The sequence below is a fragment of the Streptopelia decaocto genome (genome assembly GCF_964273445.1).
Source record: "Streptopelia decaocto genome assembly, chromosome: 2".
In the NCBI taxonomy this organism is placed as follows: Eukaryota; Metazoa; Chordata; class Aves; order Columbiformes; family Columbidae; genus Streptopelia; species Streptopelia decaocto.
In genome coordinates, this window is record NC_138655.1 from 44223412 (window position 1) to 44250420 (window position 27009).

The window sequence follows — 27009 nt, forward strand, 5'->3', positions numbered from 1 at the left end:
AAAATCCTCAGTTTTATATGGTTGCAAGTCATACAGGAATTGTAATGGAAATGCCAAAGTAATGATTTCAGTAATTAATGTTTAATAATATTAAATTACTTTTTAGTACTGGAGAAGATTTATGAGCTTTTGGGAGTTTTGGGACAGGTCCAGCCTAGTGACATGATCAACAATTCTGAAAAACTATTCCGAGCATATTTGGGAGAGCTTAAAACACAGGTATGATTGGAATTTCTTTTCAGACTCTTACATTACTTTGTTTTTTGCCTTTGATGTGTGTAGCACTGCATGTTGGAATACTATCGCCATGAGTACAATTTGTAGGAATCTAACTGGACAATCATAAGTGCTTCCTTAAGGAATGTTAAAGTTTGTTTTCTCTGGTTCTGAGAATCTTTCAAAGTAAAATCTCAAGGCCATCAGTGACCATGAATTAACCAATGTACTGCGAGAATAAGTGGCACGTGATGATCATTGCAGTAGTACCCAAGAAAAGTTGTATTTCTATACACTGGTAGTTTCTGATTTTGGCTCTACTAGCTGCAAGATACACTTCAGGTAAATATCACCGTTCACTGAACTTCACTTTCCTATATTCTGCACTTTTAAGACACTAGTGTGTGCTAAGTTTTTCCGTGGTAATCTTAGTGGAACATATTTCATGCTTATCAAGGGTTTTTTACACTTCTGTAGTTAAGCTCCCTCCCAGATGATACAAGACTTCTGAGTAGTAGATGTTTTTGTGGACTTGTGTTCACAGTGGTGGCTGCTGATTTAACTGTATTAAGTTGGAACGTGTTATTTTATCTACACTTCTAGGAGCTGGGAAGCCTTGGTGTAAATTTATCTTAGCTTGAGGGTAATACTTTTTTCAATTCCCACTTTTTTTTAGATGACATCAGCTACAAGGGCACCCAAGCTACCAGTTGTAGCAGGGTGTCTGAGGGGCCTGGCTGCACTCATGTACAACTTTACTAAGTCTGTGGATGAAGGTATGTTATTTTTCTATGTGAAAGACAGTTACACAGTTCAATATATTCTTGCCGTTATACAGCCAACAAGCAGCACCACTTTGTCTTCACTCTACCTCTTGTATGTCAGTAGTGAAATATTGGATTGTTTCACAGATCCTCAGACTGCGAAGGAGATTTTTGATTTTGCAATGAGGGCAATCAATCCACAGGTAAATCTGCCACGTGTTAATTGTTCCGCATAAATGAATTAGCCCTGGTGAAGAATAAACCACATGTGACAAACCTTTTCTGATATTACAGGTTGATCAGAAGCGATACGCAGTACATCTAGGTAAGACTGTAAATTATCTCAATTCATACTGAGGTGGATACTGTACATAAAAGGGTTTCTTCTGTCTGGAGCTGTTTATTCTCTACTGGCTGTCTTTGGATGGCTCTAGTCTTCAGTCTCCTAAGCTGATCGGGGGCAAAGCTGGTGTATTTTAAGTTGGAGTCTAAAGAGTTAAATGTGTTTGGTTAAACTAGGCAAGGTGTAATCATCTTATGAACAGCAGCATTATACTTGATGCCATTTGCTCCCCTGGAATGGTGGAAAACCCTGGTATGAGAAGGGAATGTAGCAGGAGTAGAAACAAGAGGAATGTAGTAAATTCAGAGAAAACAGAAGATGGTGGACTGGGTTAAAGGAAGAAAATGGGAATTTCACTGGAAGAAGGGCAAGAAAATTGGGAACAAATGAAGTTCGTGAAGAAAATGAGAAATTGGCCTGTGAAATGTGAGTGGCTTATGTAGAAATTGCAAAAATGCAAGGTCTGGGTACAGTTGCCCAAGGCAACTGTAAAGGATAAAACCCTCTTTAAAGACAGTCTGCTAATGAAAACATTAATTCATTAAGGATCTTGAAATTTAATTTATGCTTATATTTGAGATTGTGAAATTATCTATATTCTCAATTCTTTATTGGTCTGCATCACAGTTTGGTGGAGATGGGGCCTTGAGTATATATACTGACCACAGAAACCAAGCCCTGTGAATTATGTGATTTAGCATTATTATTTGTAACCAGTGGAGTCTGTTTCTTTTTCACTGTTAATGTAAATCACTTCAAAACACAGCTATTCTTTCCATAGTAGTGTGCATTTTAAAAGAGGATTTTTGGAGGGTTATTTTTAAGTTCTTAATGTTTGGAAGCTAATACTGTAATGGCTAGAAGAATACATTTTATCCCCTCCAGTCATGGTAGCTATACCTAACTGAAGTCCTAACCTGGACTTATGAAAAGTGCAATGTAAGTCTGGGTTTTAATGAGAATTGGTTTTAAATTGCAGCTGGTTTACAGCTGTTCGTCTGGCATGCTGCTCAGTTTGGTGCCTTGCTCCTGGACAACTATGTCTCCCTCTTTGAAGCAATGTGGAAATGGTGCGGTCACACAAATCAGGAGCTGAAGAAAACCAGTAATTCTGCACTAGATTCATTCCTCAAGCAGGTATTGTAACTTCACTGGGATCTCTGAGACTAAAGCGAAGTCAAATTTCTTGAAATAGTGGGGATATTTTTGTGCTGGAAAGTTCAGTGAATCCGTTTAACAAATACTTGTTTTGTTTGAAGTGCTTCATACTATGACCTAGGTATCTTTTAAGACACTGCAGGGTTTTTGTGGCTTTTTTCATGCTTCTAGAAAAATTTCAATAATTTGATATGCTTTACAGATTTCTTTAATGATAGCTCAGGATGCAGAGCTACACAAGAACAAGTTGCAGTTCTTCATGGAGCAGTTCTATGCAATCATCAGAAGAATGGATTCAAGCAACAAAGAGTTGTCCATTGCCATTCGTGGATATGGGCTCTTTGCAGCAGTATGTGCAGGAAACTTTTTCTCATAAAGCAATATACTGAATGGATTTAAAGCTAGGTTTCATATAATATTCATTTTACAATTTTACTCTGCTTGTGTAAATGCTACTGTTTGAGATGCTTTCCACTTGTTCATTAGTTTAAGACTGGTCTTTATCCTCTGCTTGTACAGATCCAGCACAATAAAAGTTCAGAAAACGAGCTGCTGGGTTAAATGTTAAATAGTAGTAGGTTGTGAATGATAATTGGTTAAGCCACATTAAGATAAGGCACTTACTACTTTAGTGCAGCTAGCCCGAAATATAAGTGAATATTAGTATCCATAATGCCATATTTAAGATATTTGCAGCCAAACTCCATGGTTTCCAGGCTGGGTTTGAAATCACGTCACTAGAAGTCTAACTACTATTATGGTAAATTACACTTCATCATTGAACTATTATTTTATTGCAAATAACCATGTTTCTCATATATGTAGCAAGTAGAATACTTAAATTTAGTTTATTCAGTTATATTGAGTTCCTGGAAAAATTTATAAGATTGTTCTTATTATGTTTCAATGAAGACTTGGCTGGGGTTTAGTGCTACAAGCCTGTGTTTGCTTGCCTGTACAAAGTTGCTAAATCAATATTTTATTTCCTCTTTGTAAGCCCTGTAAAGCTATACATTCTAAGGATGTTGACGACATGTATGTTGAGCTCCTTCAGCGTTGTAAGCAAATGTACCTCACAGAAGCAGAAACAATAGATGACCATCTGTATCAACTACCAAGTTTCCTCCAGTCCATTGCAAGCGTGATATTCCATATAGATACAGTAAGTGAAGTATTAGAAGTACCAGTCTTTTTTTTTTTTTGTCTTATTAATGCAGCTAGGGATGTATAAGAGGGTAATAGCTGTGAATTTACCTATGTTAGAAGGTGTTTCTTTATCTGAAATGGGATGACTTTTAGCTCCTGGGGGATGGGAAAGCTATCAAGAGAATACTTTATTAGATTTTATTTGAATAAAGAAAATACACAAAATATACTAAATAAAATTCTACAATGCATCGTAATAAAACCATGATGGCTAAATGTAAATGGGTTTTTATTTATTTTAGGAAAGGCTATTTATCTGGATGTAGATTTACCTTTTTATGTGATTTATACCACTGTATTGCTGCTTTTTCTTTTGGTACTGATACTTAGCATGTTCTCTGGGGGTGATACTTTGATTTTCCTGTGGTGCTACACTTTCTGAGTTCTACTGAGGGTTTTCTGGGTCTCATAGCTGGATGTGGGAAGTAAGGCTGGGATGGAGACAAGACTTTCTCTTACAATCTGTTTCCAGATTTTTAAGGATCAACTGATTATACTGCTGTGTTATTATTGTTTAATTAAACTGGTACTTTTCTAATAAGCTTAAGACTGGTTCCACTGAAGCATGAAGCACTAATTCATCCAGGAGCTACTTTCCAGAATGTGTTCCAGGAAACTTTCTTATTATGTTTGTTTTGTTTGGGGTCTTTTCATTTTTTGGCGTTGGTTGGTTGGGTGGGTTTTTTAAATATCTAAAAGTATTCACTTACTTAGTCTTTTATTGTTCTCAGAGCAGGTCGTGATGCTGAAATAATTTAGCATAATTCTTCATGTTGATACTGAATTATAATCATTGTGTTCACATGTTGGGGGGTTTTGTTTTTATTTCTTCCAGATTCCTGAAGTATACACTCCGGTTCTGGAACATCTGGTTGTGCTACAGATCAATAGCTTTCCACAGCACAGTGAAAAAATGCAGTTAGTCTGTTGCAGATCTATAATAAAGGTATTTCTAGCCCTCTCAGGAAAAGGTCCAGTTCTCTGGAGTTTTATTAGCACTGTGGGTGAGTCTGCAATATTAACTTTGTTGTGTTTTTTTGGTGGTTTGTTTTGTTTTCCTAAATTGAGTAAATGTTTCTGAGAGAGAGATGTGAAATAGCCATTTGGAGTCAAAAATGAAGCTTTTCCTGTCCTCTAGTAATGGAGGTTTTGGGTTCTCATTGTGTTACTTTCAGTATCCATTGTTAAGTCACTTAGGGAATACATTTAACTGTTTTGGATGACAGAATAGCTATCATCAAGGCCAGAAGGACACATTTTCGTGATAATCTGTTTAAACATAAGACATTCTTGTTCTGAATATTGCGGAGAGAAAGGGATTTCACTGAAAAATGTACAAAAATCTGTTCAATATTCTTTCAGTTACCCCTACAAAATATCATAGAAGGTAGAGCAAGTGTCATCTCTATTAGAACTGCGATCCTTTTATCCTCTGGAACTTGTATGTAGTAATAATAACAATTCCAAATGTGTGATTAGTGAGATACAGTTCAGTGAATGTGATGATGAAAGTGTCAGCATTGGTAGATGACAGTTCTAGTAGCCTCCAGCATGCTGACATCTCTTCACAATGATTTTCAGAATTTATTTGTAGTTTCTTTCAATTATTTCGAGTGGCATTTCTCTGTTGCTGTGGCATGTTCATTGTTTTCCATGTTCTTGATTAGGGATGTGGTGCAGCCAAGCACCGTGCTGGAATGGAAATCCTAAGCCTGTGTCCGTGAGAGTCATTGGGAGTTTTTGCCTTTTCCAGAACGGGCATTATGGGCAATGCCTTGATCATCAGTGCACTGAGACTCAGGGGAAGGTCAAAGCAGTAGTGAGAAAAAATAAGAAGCAGGTTCAAAACTGATTCCCTGTGAAACATCCTAGAGTTATCGCTCTGGTTTTGCCTGTATTTGTCATTAAAGAAAAATTTGTATTCTTTTGTTTGTCCCTCATCTCGACAGAATATAGAAAACAGAAAACTGATTTAATTCATTGCTAGCATAATGAGTGATATGGATGGTGTGCCTTTTTAAGTCTGTTCAGGCAATTTTTTTTGTTTCAGTACATCAGGGATTAATCAGAATCTTCTCCAAGCCAATCACATTTTCGAAGGTAAAGTGACTGTTTAAACATATTTCATTTAGCTTCCTAGGCTATACATATCAATTCTTTAAGATCTCACCCAGTAAACAGTGGAAGGCCCAAGGAAGCAAAAATAGTATTGTTCATTTTGAATTGTGACCCTCTTGTAATTAGTCTGTGTTCTTCTATATATGCTCAGAATAATGAGGTTGTGCCTCTTGTACTGAATGAAAAAATGACAGGAAATACACTTTTGTTCTCTGCACTTCTTGTTTGCTCAAGTTGTATGTAACAAAGAAGGTTGTAATCCATCTCTCTTCCCGCTTAGCAGATTTTGAACACTTTAGAAGTTTTACTGGCTGTTTGTGTTAAGAGAGGATTTCAAAGCTTTTTAATCCTGTTCAGCAGGCTAGCTACAGATTTTCTCAAATAACTGACCACTGGAAGGAGAAGAGCTTTAGAGATTTTTTGAAAGGAGCTGGAAGCTTTGTGTTCTTTTCAGATTGGTTAAATGAGACAGCAAAACATTTCATGTTTCTACCTGCAAAAGTAATTTTACATTGTATTTTGGCTTGCGTCAGGTACGTGCATATGCAGTGTTTCTGAAAAATACTATCTTTTCAGGATTTTTTTGGAAAAGGAACTTCTGGATCCGAAGACTCACGTGAAGCTGCAGAGGTTGAGACAGGGAGGTGGAAAGTACCAACGTATAAGGACTATCTGTATCTCTTTAGAAGTCTACTGAACTGTGACACAATGAAGGTAAAAGCATAGTTAACATGGAATTACAAAAGGAAAAGTAATCCTGAGTCTTATTGCTGCTTTTCTAACCCTAGACTTTTTCCAAATGTCATGCTGTAGAAGAACTGTGTTCTGGATTTAGTTGGATTTTGTGACTGATAAATGATTTAAACAGAGGTGAATTCAGGCTTCCATACCCAAGGGACATCTAAAGCCAAGTTCTCTGAATCATTCAAATCTTGGTTGTAAATTCAAAGAATAATTCTCATTGGTGTTTTGAAATGTGAACTTTTTCCTCTTACAAAGGAATGTGTTTTTGAAGATGAAAACTTTCTTACTGCAAATACACCGCTGCAGTCCTTGAGTCGCTTGCTATATGATGAACTTATAAAATCTATTTTGAAGATTATTGAGAAGTTGGACCTGACTGTTCAGAAGCTGGATGTTAATGAACAGGTGAGTCCTAATGAGTTGTCCGTTAATTTCTGCTGTGGTAGGGGAACCAAAATCACATTACCTGTTTTGTTTCCATTATGCTTATATAGCTTCTCATAGCATCCTTGGCGTAATATTCATACTAGTCAATGTTTTTCTACATATTTCTGGATATCACATTGCAGCATTAGGAGGTGAGAACATCAGAATTGGAAAAAGTTCACAGAATCTGTGATGCCTGCTCTGTTGTCTAGTAGTCGTGATTTTTCTACTTGTTTTTTCCTTACGAGCAAGCATCCCATATTATTGCTTTGAATTATTGATGTGTCAATTATTAGTCATTTGTCTATGTCAGACCAGCTAGTAGCAGCTAGAAAAACAGGAGACTCTGTTTATCTGAAAAAAGAGGTGTAAATGCTTTCTGTGATGTCACAGATCCAGTGTTCTTGCTTCAATATTTGTTTTCAGGATGAAAATGAAACTGATGGTGCTTTGGTTGGGCCTACTTCTGACCCTGCTTCAAACCTGCAGCCAACAAAGCCAACAGACTTCATTGCCTTTATAAATCTAGTGGAATTCTGCAGGTATTTATGTTTTTATGTAGTTCGGAAGTTACAAAGTGGTTGGAAGAAATTTAATGAGAGATTTATTTATTTATGGCTGTTTCTGACTTGATGACAGTATACCATATTTCAAAATGCATGAGGTAATTAGCAGGAAGACAGTAAGTGTGTTTCAGTCATCTGGGTCATAAATGAAAACATCCTCACTCATCAGCTCAGTTTTATTTCGTTATTTGGGTTTGTCTTTTAGTGTATGCTGTAACTTTTATACTGGCCATGTAACCTAAATACTTAAGACACGAGAAATAGCCTTCATAAAGTAGTACAGGGCATTAAGTAAAAGGTATAGCATTGTCTGCCTGTGAAGGTCCAGTCTCTTTCCCGTAGCAATACTGCAGTATGTCTCAGTAATGAAACGTGTGTATCTGTGTTTATAGAAATTTAATAATGAGAAAGAAATGGCTTTGCACTGTAAAGCAAAATAAAAGTCTTCCAATACCTCACAAGGCAGCATGTCACTATTCTCTCACTGTCTTTGGAGCTGCTCTGTTATAACAATAATTATCTTTCCTGCATGGACTTGAAAAATTAAAAAAATTAAATATATTATTCAGTTTTGGGTGGGTTTTTTGGTTGTTGTTTTTGTTTGTTTTCTTTATGTTTTTTGTTCATCTGTTTTAGAGAGATACTTCCAGAGAAGCATGTTGAATACTTTAACCCGTGGGTATATTCCTTTGGTTACAAGCTTATTATACATTCAACGAGACTACCTCTCATTAGTGGATTCTACAAGCTGCTTTCTGTTACGATGAAAATTGCCAAGAAAATAAAATACTTCGAGGTGAGATCTCTTTTCCTAAGAAAGGTGTAACATGTTGTATTAATGATGATGCAGTTCTTTATATGTAAGTTTTTTATGCACAATGGAAAATAGTTCATTGAAAGTGTTAGCCGGTTGTTTCAAGTGTTTGTTGCATCCTTTGCCTCTGTAGTCACAAGCACAGAGAAAGTAAAAATTTAGATGAGAAGCCCAGTTTCTGAAGAGACACTGTCCATGTGTAGTGATTTTTCTGAAATCTTGAGCTGGATGAGATGGGAAACACCCTTTTAGTGCAGGCAGTACGGAAGATAGCTTGGGTATCAGAAACAATCTGACCAGAACAGCAGAAATGCGAATGGGCTAATTACTCAACTTCTGGAGTATAGTTGCGTTCCACTCACTGATCTCTACCAGAAATATGATGCTCTCTTGGTAGATGCACCATTTGCGGTATGGAAGCTGTTGTGAAGTGGCGGTTCTTCATCCCATCGTGTGTAGCCCACCACAGAGTCCAGGACTGACCCTGTCACTGCTAGTGACAGCACCAAGTGAAGGGAATCTGGGAACTTACTGATATAAATGCTTCAACTGTAGATGGTGTTGTGAATTGCTGTTTTCTTATTCCACCTGCATTCTTGCAATCTGGGTGTCCACTATTAGGATTTTTTTTTCTTTTTTTCTTTTATGATTTGTTAGATAGAAGTGCAAGGAGAAGAAAATTAAGCCATTGGAAAGTTATTTTTCCGTCCTATGTATCTTGCTCATTTGGGGTAATACTAAGAGTATTCCAAAAAGGTGATGGTGTTAGCGTTAGTTTCTAAACTTCGAGGGAACAAACATATGTTTCACGTTATCACTGATGCAGATTCCATATTAGACAGTGTATTTATTCAACTTGTAGTTCATGTTTGTAACCTGTACTACATTTTTTAACGCTGTTGACTTGTGTTTTCTGTTTGGTAGGGTGTCAGTCCACAGAGTGTCAGAAAATGTCCTGAAGACCCAGAAAAAAGGTCTTGCTTTGCACTGTTTGCAAAGTTTGGAAAAGAGGTAAGTTATTTTGCTTGGTTAACTTTCTTAGTCTGAATATATGCATAAATGACTCAATCAAACTTATACCTTCTGAGAAATCTTACATATATGGTGGAAGTAGTCTGACTTTTGGAATTATGCAACATAGCAGGACTGTAAGTTGTTTTTCTGAATGTTTTTTACTTAATGTCGGAAGAGGCATCTTTGTCACTTATTGACTTACAATTGCAAAATTAGTGTATAATTGTGCATTAAATACTTCCTGGTAACCATCTGCGGGTGAATGAGTTTCTAATGTTGGTTTTGTGTATTTTAGATGGATATTGATATAGCCAAATCAAGATCTTATAAAGTTTATGATTGTTCTTGACCTATTTATCTCAATTCTAGGTTACAGCAAAAATGAAACAGTATAAGGATGAGTTGTTGGCTTCCTGTCTGAATTTTTTGCTCTCTTTACCACACGACATCATCATGCTTGATATCAAAGCATATATTCCTGCACTGCAGGTGGGTCAAAGTGATGTACAGTTTGCATTTCTTTTCTAAAGCACATACAAAAATTCTGGAGCAAAGTTTGTATCCTGTTAAGCAAGTAAGATGACCATTAAGCTCTGCATTATCTTCAGTGGCATAGAATACAAATGACTTGAATTTATGGATAAGTAAGTAAATTGTCAGACTTTACCATTGTTAGTGCCAGTGTTGCAATATAATACGTATCTCCTGTGCTGATCCTGAGTGAGTTGTTAAGCAGGCAAAAGTTACTAAGAAGGAAGATGTATTATATGTTAAATGCTTGCAAATATGTTTTTTCCCTTTAAATTATAGCAGTTATTAAAAATGAAAGACTGATGGTTTTATATTTGACATGTAGAATGCATTTAAGCTGGGCCTTAGCTGTACCCCAATGGCCGATCTGGGACTGGATGCCTTAGAGGACTGGTCAGCTCACATCCCCAGACACATAATGCAACCTTACTACAAGGATGTTCTGCCTCTTCTTGACGGTTATTTGAAAAGCTCTGCGTCTACAGGTACCTACAGGCAATAGTTTTTTAGTCTTGAGGGAGAGGAAAATAAATTTTTCATAGTTATGCCTAGAGACACGAATGTGACCTACTTTTTGTCTATATTGTGTTTCTAGTGATTGGAACAATGTAATTTCTTTTACATTCAAAAATTCACCTTTTTTTTAAATAGGATTTATTACTGCTGAACAACCATGAATTGTAGCAATTTTATATGCCACTTCTTGATGATTTGTCCTTTGTATTCATAAATCAGCTGATTTTTCACTAATAGAGACTTCCTTAACTTGAAGATTTAAAATGAAAGAATAATTGTCACATTAAAATAAAAACTGAGGGGCAAAACCAAGGTGGGTTTTATTAAAGAAAATACGAGTTGATGCATGAGGTGCAGGTAAAATAAGCTTTTATTAATATGCTGTTTTTTTTGTTCATCAGCTGAATCCCAGGATAACTGGGAAATAAGGAAACTTTCTCGAGCAGCCCAGAAGGGATTTAACAAAGTTGTGATACAGCGTTTAAGAAAAGCAAAGACTTTTTCATGGGTAAGAACACTGATTCTTTTTAGAACTAAATGTGAGTTAATCATCTCCCTCAGTTTCTCTTTGTTTCTTACATATATAGCTTTTTTTCCTGAGGGTTGTTTCTACCTTAGATAGTTCAGTGAGTTGCACACTGCAGTGTGGCTCAAAGAGGATTTGTTACACCAGCACAGCTGGAAAGTTCTTATATTTTAGGATGAGAATGGAAATAAAGCAGGGAAATGGAACTGAAGAAATCTTATAAGTCTGCATCGCTGCCCAACTGAAATATTGTGCAAACAACAATTTAACTCCTTACACCTAAAATCAGATCCAAGCTTAGAAAGGGTGCACTATGTAAATTTTGTGAATATGTAGCTTTTTATTGTTTTTTTAACTAACTTTTGTATTGTTCCATAGTTTTAGAAGTCAATCATACTGATTATTTTGACCAGTGGCTTCTCAAGTAGCTTAAAATAAGTGTAGTTTTGTTTTTATATTCCACTGTGCAAACTAGCTTGGAATAGACCTTTTTTGGGCATGAAATTAATAGTTATTTGTATATATATATATATTTATTCCCCCCCCCCCCCCCCCAGTCTTTAGCAAAATGAGTGAATTTTATGGGCTGAATGAGACTTATGAAAATTGGCTGACTGCTTACCTATAGATACAGGATCTAAACTTTAAATTCTGGGATTAAAGCACAGGAAAAGCGTAATTTTTACTTCATATTTCTTTCCATTTTTTAGACTACTACATTATTATGTAGGTGTGTGTTAACTGTGATGATAAAATTTTAACCTTTACTCGAGAAATGGCAACTGAAAGGCCACAAAATGTGATGAATATGCTTCCCCTCTTTTTCTGATGGGATTAAAACTGTTCTCATTTGATGTAGTTCTCCTCACCACAGCTTCTTTATCTATGTGTTAATATGTTAATTAAACCTGCATTTACTATGTAAACCAAGTTTTTTTAATATATAGAAGTAACTCTTCCTTCACTAATACAAATCTGTTGAGTTATTTAGGATGACAGTTCCTCTTTGGAAGCAGTAAGGGCTAGAGTTGCACGCCTTCTTGGATCTTTGGGAGGGCAAATCAACCACAACTTAATTACAGGTGAGTGTCTTGTGAGCATAAATAAAAATGTTTACATGCATCTGCTGTCTCTCGAAAGTTGATTTCAGTGAAGTCACAACATCACCTTACAGGAATGCATGAGCTTTTCAAGGAAAGCTGGTTTTGATTGCTCTTGTTTAAACAAAATTGCTTTTATTCAGTTTTGGAGTTTAGGAGGGAAAAGTATGGAATGCAAAAAATTTATAGAAAACTTCAGCTAAAGGCAAAAATTATATGCATTGGGATTATATGGTTTTATTTATTCCCCACCTTTGCCCCCTCTCTGCAAAGCCGTTTTAAAACTTTGCCACAAGTCACAACTCAATATGTGTTTCCACCTCTTTTCTACAATTCCCACTTAATCCAGTTTTGCAGAACTGCAAAAAACAGCTGAGTTATTTATTTATGAATTAAGATTCACCATGCATTCAGTAGGTTTAGGTAGCAGAGCTCTGTTTGAGTGCCTCCTCAAAAAAAAGTTTTCTGTTGTTTGTTCAGTCTGTGAATAAGCTTTATAATTTAATTATTAAATCAAATTTAAACTAGAATGGGAAAACATACTGTAAGTACCTGACCGTGAGTTTTAAGGGATAAATTCAGCACAAAATTTAGTCTAAAAATTAATCTAGTTGTAAAGAAGTATTATTCTTCTATTTTAGCGCTTAGAGTTGTTTCTTCTGCCTTTACAATCAATTGTGTTTCCGCTAAGTACTTCGCTATTGCTAATTCAGAAATATGGGGGAAAGTAACATTATTCCCTGGAAATCAAATACAAAGCGTGGTCAGACTTTGTTAACCAAATTAATAAATACGGGCGTATAGAGAGAAAAGGCAGTGATTGTGGCAGTTTTCCTTGGAGGACATAGTCATAAATGTTGTTGTTCTCTGTACAGCTGCAGGAGTCTTTATGTTAGATCTGCTTGTCTGAACTGATCTTCAGGAATTGTTTGTAACAGTAGGAGTCAAAAGTTCTTACCCATGTATGATTCAGCGCCTTATGAGTTTATAATTGTGTCCAGACACGGAAACTGGAGGCTGCTGGGTCTATCTCCTGAAATGTTGACTGCAATTATTTTTTTCCATGTGATGGCTAAATATCTGTTTGGATGTCCAAATAAAACTGACCTCCTAACGTACTTCTGGTACTTGTAACATTCAGTAATTTATAAAGCACTAACATGTTGTGGCAATCTAGTTGAAGTTGGAAGGTTACCGATTTTTTTTGACTGAGCTACAGAAATACTTGTGTGTATATTATGTAAAAGTTGGTGGGTTGTTTTTTTTTTTGTTTTGGTGTTTTCAAATGCATTAGCTGCTTCTGCAGAAGAGATGATGAAGAAATGTGTATCCTGGGACACTGAGAAGCGTCTGAGCTTTGCTGTACCATTTGCAGATATGAAACCTGTCATTTACTTGGATTTATTCTTGCCTCGTGTGACTGAGCTGGCTCTTTCTGCAAGCGACAGACAAACAAAAGTATTGAATTTTTTTTGCATTTATTTTTACGCTAGCTGATAAATACCAATTAAAATAATGTCTTCCTTGTTAAGAAAGATCTGTTTTAATTAATTCATTGATAGCAATGTGCTTCTTTCGTGATGACATTATTCTGAGTGTTTGAAAACCAAGGAGTTGGTATAAGCTTTATCAGACACCATTGTGCTTTGAGAGTTAGACTTACCATAAAAATGAAAATTTAAAACTAGATGATCTTCAGTGTTGTTTGGCCTCCTCCTCATGCCTAGCGTATGGGCTTGTGTGCCCAGTCCAACAGAACACTTCAGCAACTATTTGCTGCATTGCTGGTTTGGAACGTTGGTATCCGAAGACAGTCCAGACGGAGGTGTCCTTGAAAACGTGATTATAGGTGACTTCCTCAGTGAAAATTTCTCCAGCTGAAAAGTGACTGGCCATGACAGAGACTAGAACAGAAGGACAAAGGCCAGTTAGAATGTGTGTGAATTACTTCTGTGAACATGACCTGTTCCTGGAACGGTGATTTAGCACAGATTGGTGTGATTTCTCAAGTACACCTTTTCTTCTGCCTCATTCCTGCCTACAATTTTATCTTCTCTGTGAAAGTAATGGATACATAACCAAAGGGATTTCTAAATTTCAGGTTGCAGCGTGTGAGCTGCTACATAGCATAGTCACGTATATGTTGGGGAAAGCATCTCAGATGCCAGAAGGATGTCAGGGCCCCCCACCCATGTATCAGTTACATAAGCGAATATTTCCAGTTCTGCTTCGTCTTGCTTGTGATGTAGACCAGGTAAGCAGATTAATTTATAAGCATTTTAGCTTGTTTGAGATACCTCTAAATGCAGTAATTCATTTATAATTTTATTTCTAAGTTATCCTTTTGGAAGTTATCCTGACACGTGGCCTTTTTTCCCCTCTCCTCCACTACCCCCTCCCCCATTGTAAAGTATTTTGTAAGCTATGTCAAGGATAGATTTTTCAAGATTGAGGGATGGCATGGGGTGGAACTGGAAGCCTTTTCAAAGACTTCAGTAATGAAGTGTAGTTCACAGGAGTGTACCAATATATGAGGGTTTCAAGGTTCATTCAAAAAGGATGCGCTAGTAGCTGCTCTTTATTGCTGTATTTGGTTTCTGTATTTTTCTTTTGCTGTAACTAGTTAATTTGAAGTGAAGTCGTTTATTTCAATGTTGGATGAGTGTGAAGCTACAATCCACAACAAAAGCATTTGGGAGAGAATTTGTAGTTGCCTGATATAGCTAAGGATTTAATTCAAAAACTAAGCTAAGCATTTAATTCAAAAACTTAAACTTGGTATTTCTCCTCCTCTACGCAAAACAGAATAGACACATAAGTTCAGCTCTACTGAAATAACAGGGTTTATGCCTTTTTAGACTGCTGTTTGGACCTTGGCATCCAGATTTTATTTTTAGACCAAACAAATTTGTGTTCTGTTAAAATATACAAGAAGCCACGTTACCAGTTTGGGTTAAACCCTTTTTGCTGGCCTATGGCTGAACATAAACCATAGGTAAATAACGTCTGAATTGGTCCAAACCGATGCACGTGGGCATACATGCTGTATTATAAACAAGTATATTTAATAGTTCTTTATGTTATAGTATGAGAGTATTTGATCGGGTTGACTTACAGGTAGAATTGTTGAGATCCTGCAATTTAGAATAATGTTTATGGTAAATATTGAGATTTTAGATCAGAATACAGCTCGAAACCTAAATTCTTTGTTTCCTTGGCTGTATATTAGTATATCAGTCCATGGTATGCAGTGTTTTCTGTCTGTCTCAAATATGGGAATGTAATATGAAGCTGATTGTTAATTTCATAGACCCTTTATAAAATAAGATTCTTTTTTTTTATTTTTATATATTTTAATAGTGAAATGGCACAGAAATATATTAATCCTGGAAATGTAGTTGACTTTTACTCTTTTCAGGTAACAAGACAGTTGTATGAGCCTTTAGTCATGCAGCTCATTCACTGGTTTACAAACAACAAAAAATTTGAAAGTCAAGATACGGTGGTGTTTCTGGAAGCTATCTTGGTAGGTCATAAGTCTTCCTTTTCTTTGTGCCATATGACTTTATTTTTAACTAGCATTATTATATTGCTGAAAGAACCAGGGGCACATAAACAGGTCTCTTGGCTCCTATTAGTCTGAAAGGAGCGCAGGTTATCAATGCTGTGATCTTTTAATGTTTCTTAACTGAGATTTTGATGGATTTATCTGTTTCTCGAACATTCTCAAAATAAGGTAGTGTCTTCAGAGTGCTGATAGGATTAATGAAACACTATTTTTATCATCAGTGTATACAAGGAACTACTGAACTTTTTCCCCTGCTCTGAATGAAAGTTACTTTTGATGTGTGCTTAATTTTCCTCTAAGCTTATTTGCTTTCACCAGGAGCAAACAGGTTAAATTTAAAACTGGCTTTTGCACTGACCTAAAGTAGCTGGAAGCAAGATAGATCAAGAGGTTTTGCAGTGCTTTTTGTAAATTTTTTTGTCAATTAATGTTGCCACACCACTTCTAAAGCAGAGGAAACTGGCTCATCAGAAAATAAAGTGACTTAGACAGGACTTCCAGACGGCTCAGTAGCTGAGATGGGAATAGAAATCCTGATCTTTGCGCCCTAATCCACTGCTGTGAGGGCTGGAAATGCTCCCTCTTCTCTTAGATAATAGTAGTTTTGAGGCTATTACTTCTGGGAAAGTGTGAGTACATTTTTTTTTAAACTTAGAAATAATACTGTGTAAATAAGCAGCTCTAATAACTGCACTGAGACAGTGCCCTTTTTTTTTCAGTCTTGTAATGAAATAATGTTGTGTAATTTCAGAGTGGCATAGTGGATCCAGTTGACAGCACTTTGAGAGATTTCTGTGGTCAGTGCGTACGAGAATTTTTGAAATGGTCTATTAAGCAGACAACACCGATACAGCAGGAGAGAAGCCCAGTGAACACCAAGTCTCTTTTTAAACGGTTGTATAGTCTTGCTCTCCATCCTAGTGCTTTCAAGAGACTGGGTGCAGCACTTGCTTTTAACAGCATCTACAGAGAGTTCAGGTGAGCAAACAGAGCTTGGAAGAGTAGCTAACTTGGACTAAAGGTTCAAGGAAATAAAAAGAATGGCACGTAGAACTCAAATAGTCACCCACTGGCACTCATTCTATTAATAAAATAGCTGTAAAATTGAGTTACTCAGTTTATTAATTTTTAATTATAATCTTGTAGTTTAGCCTTTCTGCAAGTGGGGAGTGGAGAAGTTTAAATTTCTCTTGCAAGTTTATGGGGAATTATGTATGCCTTTTGAAGGTGATCAGCAAATCTTCATTGCTGTTCTTTTAGAGGGGATGTGTGTATATTTTCGTACAAACATCTTGTGCAGTTTATCTCTACAGTGTTTTAATTTGGTTTTTAATTAGAATTTCACACTCAGTGCTGCTTCTACTCATGTTTCTCATATTTATTCCTGTTTTTTAAAGGGAAGAAAATTCTCTGGTGGAGCAGTTTGTATTTGAAGCATTGGTTGTATTTCTGGAAAGTCTAGCCTTAACCCATACAGATGAGAAATCATTAGGTGAGCTATAATTAATTAACTATGGAATTAAGAAAAGTCATCCTGTTCAATCTTGAATTAAAAACGGAAAACTAAACCAAACCATGAATGTATAACTGGAGGAAAAGTAAATGTGCCTACTTTTGTAACAAAAGAAGAATGATTTTTCATTACTGATGGAGAGGTCCTTTGGTATCTAGTTAGGGGCTCTTTGAATCAACGCCTTGCAACATATAAAGATGGAAGATTTTGTGCTCAAGAGGGAGAACCTTTTCACATTTGCTATGATTTACGGTTTTATAGTAATACTGAAAATGCTAGTGGTGTTTTTGATTGGAGTTTTGGTTTTGCAGTTACATATTGTAAAAATGTGGCTTGATGAGAATATTGAAGTCTACTCTTCTATATTTTAACGTATTAAATATATTAAATACTTACAAACAATATTAACAAACTAAATGCTTCAAAAATTGGCATTTCTCTATATTCTGTGGAAGATTTCCATGATTTCATAGTGCCCTTTCCTGTTTGCATTGTCATTTTCTACAACAGTATGTAGCTGTGTGAAGAATCTGTCATCTTCCACAGTATTAATGATTTTTCAGTAAACTTGCTCTTCTCTTTTTTTTTTCACCCCCAACTCTAAGTTTCATCAATTAATAGTAATTAGAACATAAACCAAAAAAAAGCTGATGTTACAAATATCTATTTATTTCGGAGAAATAGTCCAGGATATGGCAGAAGAAATATTTGTATGGGAAAATTGTAGTTTCTCTAAGCACGAGCACAGAAAATAGAATACAGAGTCTTAGAGCAGAGGCCTCATGATCGGCTCAGGCCGTGTTGATCTGTCTGGTATTTTATGGTCTTGTTCTGTGGCCTTGAAAAATTTATTGTAGAAGCACAGAGTAGTGGAGGCAATAGACATTATCCTTTGTGTAAGTCTCTTGCACCATTTCTATAGTGATAATATCTTGATTCATTTAACTAAGTCAGTAGCATTTATTTATACATGTCAATTCTCTCTTTCTAACAGGTACCACTCAACAATGTTGTGATGCTATTAATCACCTGAAGCGCATAATTAAGCATAAAGCACCTTCTCTGAACAAGGAAGGAAAACGGCGAGTGCCACGGTCAGCAATTTACCGTTCTTTTGCTTTTCAAATATTACATTTTGGTTAATGATGTACATCGTTCCATTAATACTTAAGGATGAATAGAGAATTCATCTTGTGACTGTCGCTGATAGTGATCTCCTGATATGTCTGTTGAACCATTGGTGAGAAATGTTGGACATGATAAAAAAGGGTCATGATGGACATTCTGTATTCCAGTGTGGTGAGCTTGGAACAGAGAACTTGCTTTAATTTGGTAAGAACAGAAGGGAAGGAAAAGCAGATGTTCCTCATGGCAGCATTTATAATAACATTAGCACTGGTGTTACAAAGCATTTGGAGGAAACTCCTCCCGAGTCTCTTTTTTTAATTTTTGTTGCTGTAAGTGTTAGCAGAAGTAGAACAAGCTGCAGCAGGATTATCAGTGAGTAAAGAGAGGTAGTGAAAAAGGTCAAAGAAGCAAGAATGGATTCAGTATCAGGCTGGATGAAGCACTGGGTCATCTGCTCTGATGGCGTAGCTGAGCCTTCTTTGAGCAGGGGGTTGGACTAGAGACTTCCTGAGCTCACTTCTGACCTGAATTATTCTGTGACCCTAAAGAAATAGGCAAGTGGAGTCTGGGACTTAGGTCACTGCTGTGGCACATGGTAAGTTAGGAAACTGGATAATTAGGGATGAGGGAAATTCTGTGGGCTTATTTAAGATTTAGTCTCCATTTTTATCTTTTTGAATTTTACAAAGAGAAGGAAAGAGACCAAATTCTGCCTTTTAAAATTTTTCTGTGGAGATTGTGCTCTGGGGATCCATAACAGAGTGGGGGCAAAAGAAAGCAGTGCAGGGTGTGCTTGTTGAAGAGCTCTTCCTTGTAGTGCAGATGGGTTGTGGTTAGATAGATACAAGACATGCATAATGCTTATGAAACATTTTGATTTTTTTTCAACTGGAAGAATGTGGCTTCTTGGTAGATGTCAAGAGGACTGTTAATCTCTAATATTTTTGTGCAGAGGATTTCCAGCTACTAAGTCAGTGTGTCTTCAGGACGTTGTCATGTGGCTCTTAGTGCAGTGTGGACGACCGCAAACAGAGTGCCGACATAAATCTATGGAGCTCTTCTATGAATTTGTTCCTTTATTACCAGGTATTGTAAGTCACAGTGTGCTATTATCTTTGCTTTCTAGATGCTGCGCATGCCTTACGTCTGTGTTTTCTGTGTAAAGTACTGATTACCAGAAAAACTGGTTTTGAAGTAAATGTTCACTCAGTGCTGTTAAATAGAAACTGAGTGGTGGCTCATATTGGAAATCAAATACTGTGAGAACCTCAGGGGTTTTGGGAGGTTTGTGAGCATAGAAGATGGTATTATTGCGAACTTTGTTCTGGCCAGGAAAGAGAACTCACAGGCACAGAACTGCTGTTATATCCAGCTATGAAGTCAGTATTTGCTGATTGGAAACTTGTGGGCGCATCTCACAAATTGGCCTCTTCCTTGTGGGTAATTTAAGTAGCATGACTAAGGCTAGACCAGAACCAATAACTTCTCCACTAGAAGATCCAGTTTAAAACACAAAGTTTAGGCGTATCAGTCCATTTGCCTCTAATTCCTTGGTAGTTTGAAATGTGTGTTTCTTAGCGAATTTAGATATCTATTTTTATTTCTACAGGAAACAAGTCTCCATCTTCTTGGCTGGCTGATGTTTTGAAAGAACGAGATGTTTCTTTCCTCATTAACAAATTTGAAGGAGGTGGCAGCGATGCTAAAAATCCATCTGGGATCCTTTCTCAGCCAACACTCCATGGAATGCAGGAGCCCTTCAGTTTACAGACTGTCATGCGGTGGATGGATATGTTCTTAGCAGCGCTGGACTGCTACAATACGTTCTCTGAGCTACGAATGATCAAACCTCATGAAATACTGTGTGAGCAATTCACTGTTGCATTAGGTTAATTCATGTCTGTTACGCAAAGTCCATCCAAGATGAGTTCTTACCTTGGAATTTAAGTTTTTTTCTTAAATGTGGAGTTAATGAATTTTACAACCTCTTCCAAAGGTTTCAGTAACAGTTGTTGTACTGGATGTTCTTTGATGTAGAAATACATTGTTAATAGTGTATCTTAAAGTGTTTCCTTTTAGTCCTGGATATATACCTTTTAAATTTCTGTGTGTCAGTCATCGAGTCACCAGCAACTTCTTTTACTAAGAGATTTATTTTTCTTAATTTAAATCTCTCCAAAGCTGCTCTTTATTAATGTCTGAAGGGAGTTATTAGAAAGCAATGAAAGAAGTCCCCTTTTCACTTCAGGCCCTGTACGTTTCCTTTTTTCAGTTCCTGGTGTTTCAATTGCATCAGGTCCAAAAGCTTCGTATTTGAATTTTGAGCAGGTGCATAGTAATACCCTGTGTAGCCACTGAGTCTCTTAAAAATCTTTTTCTTTCAATTATTCATGAGGGTCTTGTAGAAGTTCTAGATAGTCCGTCTGTGTTGTCTCTGTCTTGGTTTAAAACAATACTGTAAGATCATTGTTGGATGCAGTTAACGTAGGACTAAATTATTCAGAATTAGGGATATAAAAGTCTTATGCTTTCTGTTACACATGCCTAAATAATCATCATTAATAAGTGCTTGTAATGATCAGTAAGTAGAAGGCTACCCTTCATTGCCCAGAGTGTTAATGTTTGGAACTGGCACATGACTATCAGAAAACACTGGTGTGAGATGTAGTGGCTTTCCGTTTGTTATCTCCATTCAACTGTTTTCTTCCCAATGCAAAATATTTTTAAAAGTTGAGAGCTGCTTTATCCCTTCAACTTAGTCTGTTTCTTCTTAGGTGTAGATGAAAGATCTTCATTCTTGGAAGCTGTGCAGTTCTTCCTTGAAACTGTTGCTTTGCATGATATCCATGCAGCAGAGAAGTACTTTGACTGCACTTCAAAGGGCAGCACATTCAGTCCACAAGAGAGAGATGTGTATAACTACAGCAAGTGTACAATTATAGTCCGAATCATGGAGTTTGTCACCATGATCCTGGAAACGTGCCAGCAGGATTTCTGGAAGGTAGGCACTGAAATATATGGTGGATAAAAGATAAAAATATGTAGTTAAAGATTTGTATTTTTCACTGTGAGGTTAGTTTACAGGAGAACATCATCTTTAGCAGCACTTTAATTGAAACTGATGACTAAGTGTTGCAAACTGTTACAGTCTTTGCATGTAAGTGAAAGGAATTATATTGCACAGATGAATTTTAGTTGTTGATGTAGTTTTGATTAGAGGAACTAATATTTCCTGTATATTCCAGCTGTATGTTGACTATGAGATTGTCGTTCTGTATGGAGTACTTGCAGTTAGTATTTCTTGCATGACTTAGCAAGTAGCCATTGATAGGACAAGAGGAAATGGCCTCAAGTTGCACCAGGAGAGGTTTAGATTGGATATTAGGAAAAATTTCTTCACAGAAAGGGTTGTCAGGCATTGGAACAGGCTGCCCATGGAACTGGTGGAGTCACCATCCCTGGAGGTGTTTAAAAGGCGTTTAGATGAGGTTCTTAGGGACATGATTTAGTGCTAGAGTTAGGTTAGGTTATGGTTGGGCTCAATGAACCTGAAGGTCTCTGCCAACTGAAACTATTCTATGATTCTGTGACTTTTGATGGCCTTCAGTGTGTGGAATTCAGTGTGTTGAATTCAGTATAAATACTCAGGTCTCTCCATTTGCCTAGCTTTAGTGCAATATAAACTGTATTTAACTCTATAAAGTGTAACACTTATGAATCTTTTCTAAAATTTACTCTACTTGGTTTAGTTCTGAGACTGTGACTGTCTCTTGTTTTAAGTTACTCTCTAAGTGTGCACAGAGGTGCGCCTCTGGATTTCAAGGTGATTACAGGTGTATAATCATGACTGAAACAGGTCTATGCGGACATGAAAGATCTTATGTGCAGTTTGAGGTATATTTTTATATGTATATTTTTATATGTATATTTTTATAGATACCTAGTTACTGTATATTAGAACAATTGATTGAAAGTCAAACATTTCATAGAGAAAGAGAATTTGTATGTAGTGCTAAGTTACTGTTCAATGTTTTGTTTCATTTTAGATACAAGGACTAATGATACTTTATGAAGAACAAAATAGGAAAATCTAAATGGATTTTTAAATAAAGCTTTTATTTAATGTTTTATTCTTTCTAGCTACTTGAGAAGGAATTGCTTAATGCAAACCTTATAGAGCTTCTGGTGATGACAGTGTGTGATCCATCGCACGTAGGCTTTAATATAGCTGATGTGCAAGTCATGAAGAATCTCCCGGATATCTCAGTAAGACTCATGAAAGCTTTGATGAAATCTCCCTACAAGGAATCTTTGAAACTGTGCATAAAGAAAAGAATCACACCACAAAGGTAAGCAGGGGCTTTCTGGTAAGCATGAATCCCAAACACATGTGAGAAATGGTGAGAAATAAAGTAAATAACATTGTGTACAGTTGCGCATGGAGCTCCCCACCAATGTAATGTTGTTGCTTCTCATTTTTCTTTAGCCTTGAGGACCTTTGTTCTGTGGATCTGTTTAATTCAGATGCACGTTTTGATCAAGTTAGGTTAAGTGCTGTCCTTTCTGCCTGCAAGCAACTCCAGAAATCTGGCCTCCTCCATTCTGTTCTTCACAATCAGGTAACTGTTTATCCAGAAAATAGTGGTGATCTTTTCCTGTGTAAAAGGACAATATGAAAACAGAGAATAGATCAGATGAAGTTGTGTAAAATGAGATCAGCAATGAAGAGCTGGTGTTGAATAGTATCAGAAATAAATGTTTGATGTTTACTCTACAAAACTGAGTAGCACAATACTGAAGTTAGAATCATCTTCATAATTCTGTCTTTCTGCAATTTCCAGGCCCTGGAAGCAACCAGAATCTAGTTAAAACTTCCTTTTAGTAATCTTCACAAGACTGAAAGCTCAAAAAATCAGGATTTACTATCCCATAAAGGAGCCATTTTTCACACATTTTTAGACAGAGAACATTCAAAGTGATGGGGGACAAATTAGAAAATGAACACTTTCTGCCTTATCAGAAGCAATATAGTGGCTCTGAGTTGTAGGAAAACAGAGTGGAGAACAGATGGGGGTAGGGGTCTAGGCTAAATTACTCAAAAGAATTATTTCTACTAAGTTCTGATTGTAGTCAGTCTATTTTACTTTGGGCAATGGAAGGAAAACAGGCTCTGCAATAGCTTTAAGGACTGAGAATTTGGTGAGCAAGGCTATATTGAGGACGTAACAAAATGTTTACTGTCTCTGGGGTGTTTGCCCTATATCCTCTGTCTGAAGAAAAGCTAGAGCGGTGATTGTAGGCTAGTGATACTAAAGAAGCTGAACGTTTTACCTTTTGTGTCCCACACATTGTCGCTAAGCTGTTCTTTTTTATTTCTATAGTAGTGTTATCTGAAAAAAAATGAGCAGGACAGTAATCTTTTGAAGATTTTTTCAAATTACTGTTAGTTCATTCTAAACTTAGTATACAGGTTACCTGGTTATAAAATCTTGTTCCTCGGTTAGAATGGTGTCTTGTCATGGTATACTTGCATCACTTTATAAGAAGATAACCCAGAGTTCAGGTGTTTTCATTAGCTACACAGGTGGATTGAAAAGCCTTTTTTTTTTTTTTTCCAGCTTATATTAATTGTAACTTGTTCGTTTATTTTCATAGGATGAAGGGCCCCACTTCTCAGTTGGCTCTAAGCTTCTTTCAGTTGTTTATAAAAGTATTGCACCTGGGGATGAAGGGATAGCTCTTCCATCGTTAGACATCAGCAGTAAGCAATTAGCTGACAGACTCCTGCAGCTAGCCTTTGCTATTGATGACCAGGTAGGATACAGTTCTCCACTTGAAATATTGAATCATCATTTAGTACTTATCATCGGTAATCTTCTACTCATGTTTTGGGTAGATAAGGCTGATGTTTTTTTAATAATCCTACAGAGGAACTATAAGTATTCTTTGGCTTAATTGGGTGACAATTTTAGATAACAAGCATTTCAATGTTCTGTTTGTGCTTTCTTTTGTGCTTTCTGGTAACATAAGAGTTTGGGATGTAAGCTTTAAAAAACTCATGTGCTTTTGTAAGAAATGTGTGGAACTTAATGTGCTTGAGATAACTCTGTACCTTAATTTTCACAGTGTGAGGAGCTGGTGAGTCTGCTGCTGAATACAGTGGTGTTATCTGTGCCGTTATCAGGAGCATCCCAGAAGAACCTGATCAATTTCTCTCATGGACAGTATTTCTACAGCCTGTTCTCAGAAACCATCAATCAACAGCTGCTGAAAAACCTGGATGTAATCATAGTCCAGCTTATGGAATCGTCTGTCAGCAATCCCCAAATGGTATTAGACTTTTCTTTAAAAGGGCAAAGTCAAATGTGAATGTTAGAAGTAACACTTTTTTTGTTGGTATAAGTGGATGTAGCTGAGTGTGTAGTGGGGAAAAAAGTGCATTTGGTTGCACTTTGGACAGCATTGCGTTGATAGTTTTTGGGTTTTTTTTTTGTTTTTTTTGTCATGGCCTTCTGGCGCTACCTTCGTGATCCCTGGCAACCTGAAATAACTTAGGCTCTTTGTCATCTCACATCAAACTGAGTGGAAAGTGCTTACTTATTACCTATCCTGAAATCTGTGAATTGCATGATTGTTTTTTGCATAGTACTTCAGGTTAAGAATGTCCTTTCAAAGCAAGTCTGATGGTTCCCATTTACTGTGCTTGGATTTTTATTGTAGCGTAATCCCAGAGCATGTGGACTGGGTTTGTTTTGGATAAAGCTAAACTGGAAAATGAACTCAAATCACCACCCATTTAGTCCACAGAAGTAGACCTGGATGTAAATATCAAAAGGAGAGACAAATACATACCCATGCACGACACCCTGTGGCCAGAAATAAATACAGGGAAAATGTTATGAACCCAGTCTGAGCACCACATGTTTTGCTCAACAGATATTCTCCTCTGGGTCCACAGTACTTACTAATGTATAGCTCACCTACAGATCCATGAAGGCAGTGTGTTATAGTTGAGAAGCCTTCTTTCAGTGTGTCTGACAAACAGAGGAAAGCAGATCATCCTTTTAAAAATAATTGAATCTTTTTTTTTTTTTATCCAAGATGCTATGCTCGAAGGTGTTGCTTCCAAGTAATTTTTTAAAACACTGGGAGCATAGTTTTTTATGATACCAGAAACTGACAAAAGGCTTGTGATGACTGTAGTGTTTCCTATACAGAGCATGTCACAGTAGATTTACTTTTAAAAGTGTGTCACAAAAATGATGGGCTACTAATTTACACTGGCTAAGTGTGGCAATATTGTTAAAAGCCTTCATTCATTTAATTAAGGTAAATAGCCAAATTGGGTCAAAACCACACTTTTCTGTTGTTTACTGTCTGCTTTTCTTCTTTATGTGGCCTTTAAAAAAATGTATGTTTTATAGATTACATTTGATATCTCTTCTTCAATTGTATGCATTTGTGACATATGGGAAGAAAAAGTAAGGTTTACTTTTACTGTATCCATCCAAATCTGGTGAAATCACAAGGTTGGTAACATTGATCTAGTTTATTAGGTGATTGCCAGCTGTTTGGGAGTAGAATGCAGAAGTCAGGTTTGGAAGTCAGTGACCATTAGTTTTTGAAGAAAAGAGATTGAAGCATACTTGGTTCCTATCTGATATGCCATGGTTTATTTTTCTTTTCAAAATGTATGCAAATAGGTTAGCATATGTGCTATTTCTCCTATTTCTCACCTTCACACTAAATAAAATTTCCAAGTATTGATCTATAGAGATATTTTGGATTATCGTTTATTTCTCCATATTTGCATAAAAGGTATGGGAAGGAATTGCTGCATTGTACCCTCAATGAAACAGGAGTAAATTGGATGTAAGTCTCTTTTTTGAAAAGTGTGTGCAGACAAACTTCTGTATATGTTTGAGATTTAGATCTAGCATTGCTGTGTTGTTTGTTTTTTTTTGTTTGTTTGTTTTGGTTTTTTTTTTTTTGTGATTGCCCATACCAATGAAGAGCTGCTATCATCCTTTCATTTGGGATGCAAGAATATCAACCTGTTGCTTTTCTTTCCAGGTCAGTAGCATTTTGAATGGCATGTTAGATCAGAGTTTCAGGGAGCGAACCGTACGCAAGCAGCAAGGAGCGAAACTGGTCACAGCTGTACTGAGAAACTGGAGGAAACTGGACAGCTGGTGGGCCAAAGGTTCAGCTCCCGAGAGCAAAATGGCCATCTTGACCCTGCTGGCAAAAGTTCTGCAGGTACGCAGTTTTCCTTCTGGAGGATTGATACAAGTACAGAGTGTAAACTTGAAAAATGAGCAGCCTCTGTTAAAATTCTTTGTAATGTTTGCATCCAGAAACTCACAATGGAGGAGTTCTACCCATATCAATGGACTGCAGAAAGATCTTTATTTCAAAGACCTTTGATTTCTGTTACTCTGAGTTTTTGGTCTTTACTTTCTCTATTTTGAAAACATGATGTATCTACTTACTGTATCAATATTTTTTAGGAACTTGTAAAGCTGAATGCAAATGTATACAGATTGCTTATTGAGAATATTTTTTTTGTTGTTTTATAATTAATTGTTTTAACTTGAATTGTTTTAAAGTCATATTAGGATGAAGAATGTCAGCTGTATTGCTGTATTAGGTGGCAGTGAAGTGATCAGTAGGAAATATGGCCTTGAGAGGGAGCCTAACATTTTTTTTTTACCTGGAAAATATTCAACATTGTGAGTTTGTTTGTACTGTGTAGGAG

General features: G+C 36.6%; 1 protein-coding gene across 2 annotated transcripts in view; it reads left to right on the plus strand.

Annotated features, from left to right (window-relative positions):
- The window catches only part of PRKDC (protein kinase, DNA-activated, catalytic subunit), a gene marked incomplete at its 5' end in the record, with an annotated part of 84477 nt that overhangs the window by 4516 nt on the left and 52952 nt on the right, over positions 1-27009 (plus strand). For both annotated transcript variants that reach the window (XR_014183257.1, XM_082044771.1), the window contains 32 exons: positions 107-219; positions 893-992; positions 1128-1183; positions 1275-1305; positions 2303-2460; positions 2684-2830; positions 3479-3643; positions 4523-4691; positions 5738-5787; positions 6382-6519; positions 6805-6954; positions 7402-7517; positions 8178-8337; positions 9280-9366; positions 9739-9858; positions 10226-10385; positions 10818-10924; positions 11934-12024; positions 13337-13500; positions 14144-14296; positions 15461-15568; positions 16362-16588; positions 17008-17102; positions 18118-18217; positions 19204-19337; positions 19861-20115; positions 21026-21252; positions 22392-22600; positions 22738-22870; positions 23907-24065; positions 24378-24581; positions 26325-26510. Coding sequence is in view for 1 of the 2 variants with exons in the window: in XM_082044771.1 (XP_081900897.1) it covers positions 107-219; positions 893-992; positions 1128-1183; positions 1275-1305; positions 2303-2460; positions 2684-2830; positions 3479-3643; positions 4523-4691; positions 5738-5787; positions 6382-6519; positions 6805-6954; positions 7402-7517; positions 8178-8337; positions 9280-9366; positions 9739-9858; positions 10226-10385; positions 10818-10924; positions 11934-12024; positions 13337-13500; positions 14144-14296; positions 15461-15568; positions 16362-16588; positions 17008-17102; positions 18118-18217; positions 19204-19337; positions 19861-20115; positions 21026-21252; positions 22392-22600; positions 22738-22870; positions 23907-24065; positions 24378-24581; positions 26325-26510 (4472 nt within the window). The remainder of the gene's footprint in view (positions 1-106; positions 220-892; positions 993-1127; positions 1184-1274; positions 1306-2302; positions 2461-2683; positions 2831-3478; positions 3644-4522; positions 4692-5737; positions 5788-6381; positions 6520-6804; positions 6955-7401; positions 7518-8177; positions 8338-9279; positions 9367-9738; positions 9859-10225; positions 10386-10817; positions 10925-11933; positions 12025-13336; positions 13501-14143; positions 14297-15460; positions 15569-16361; positions 16589-17007; positions 17103-18117; positions 18218-19203; positions 19338-19860; positions 20116-21025; positions 21253-22391; positions 22601-22737; positions 22871-23906; positions 24066-24377; positions 24582-26324; positions 26511-27009) is intronic.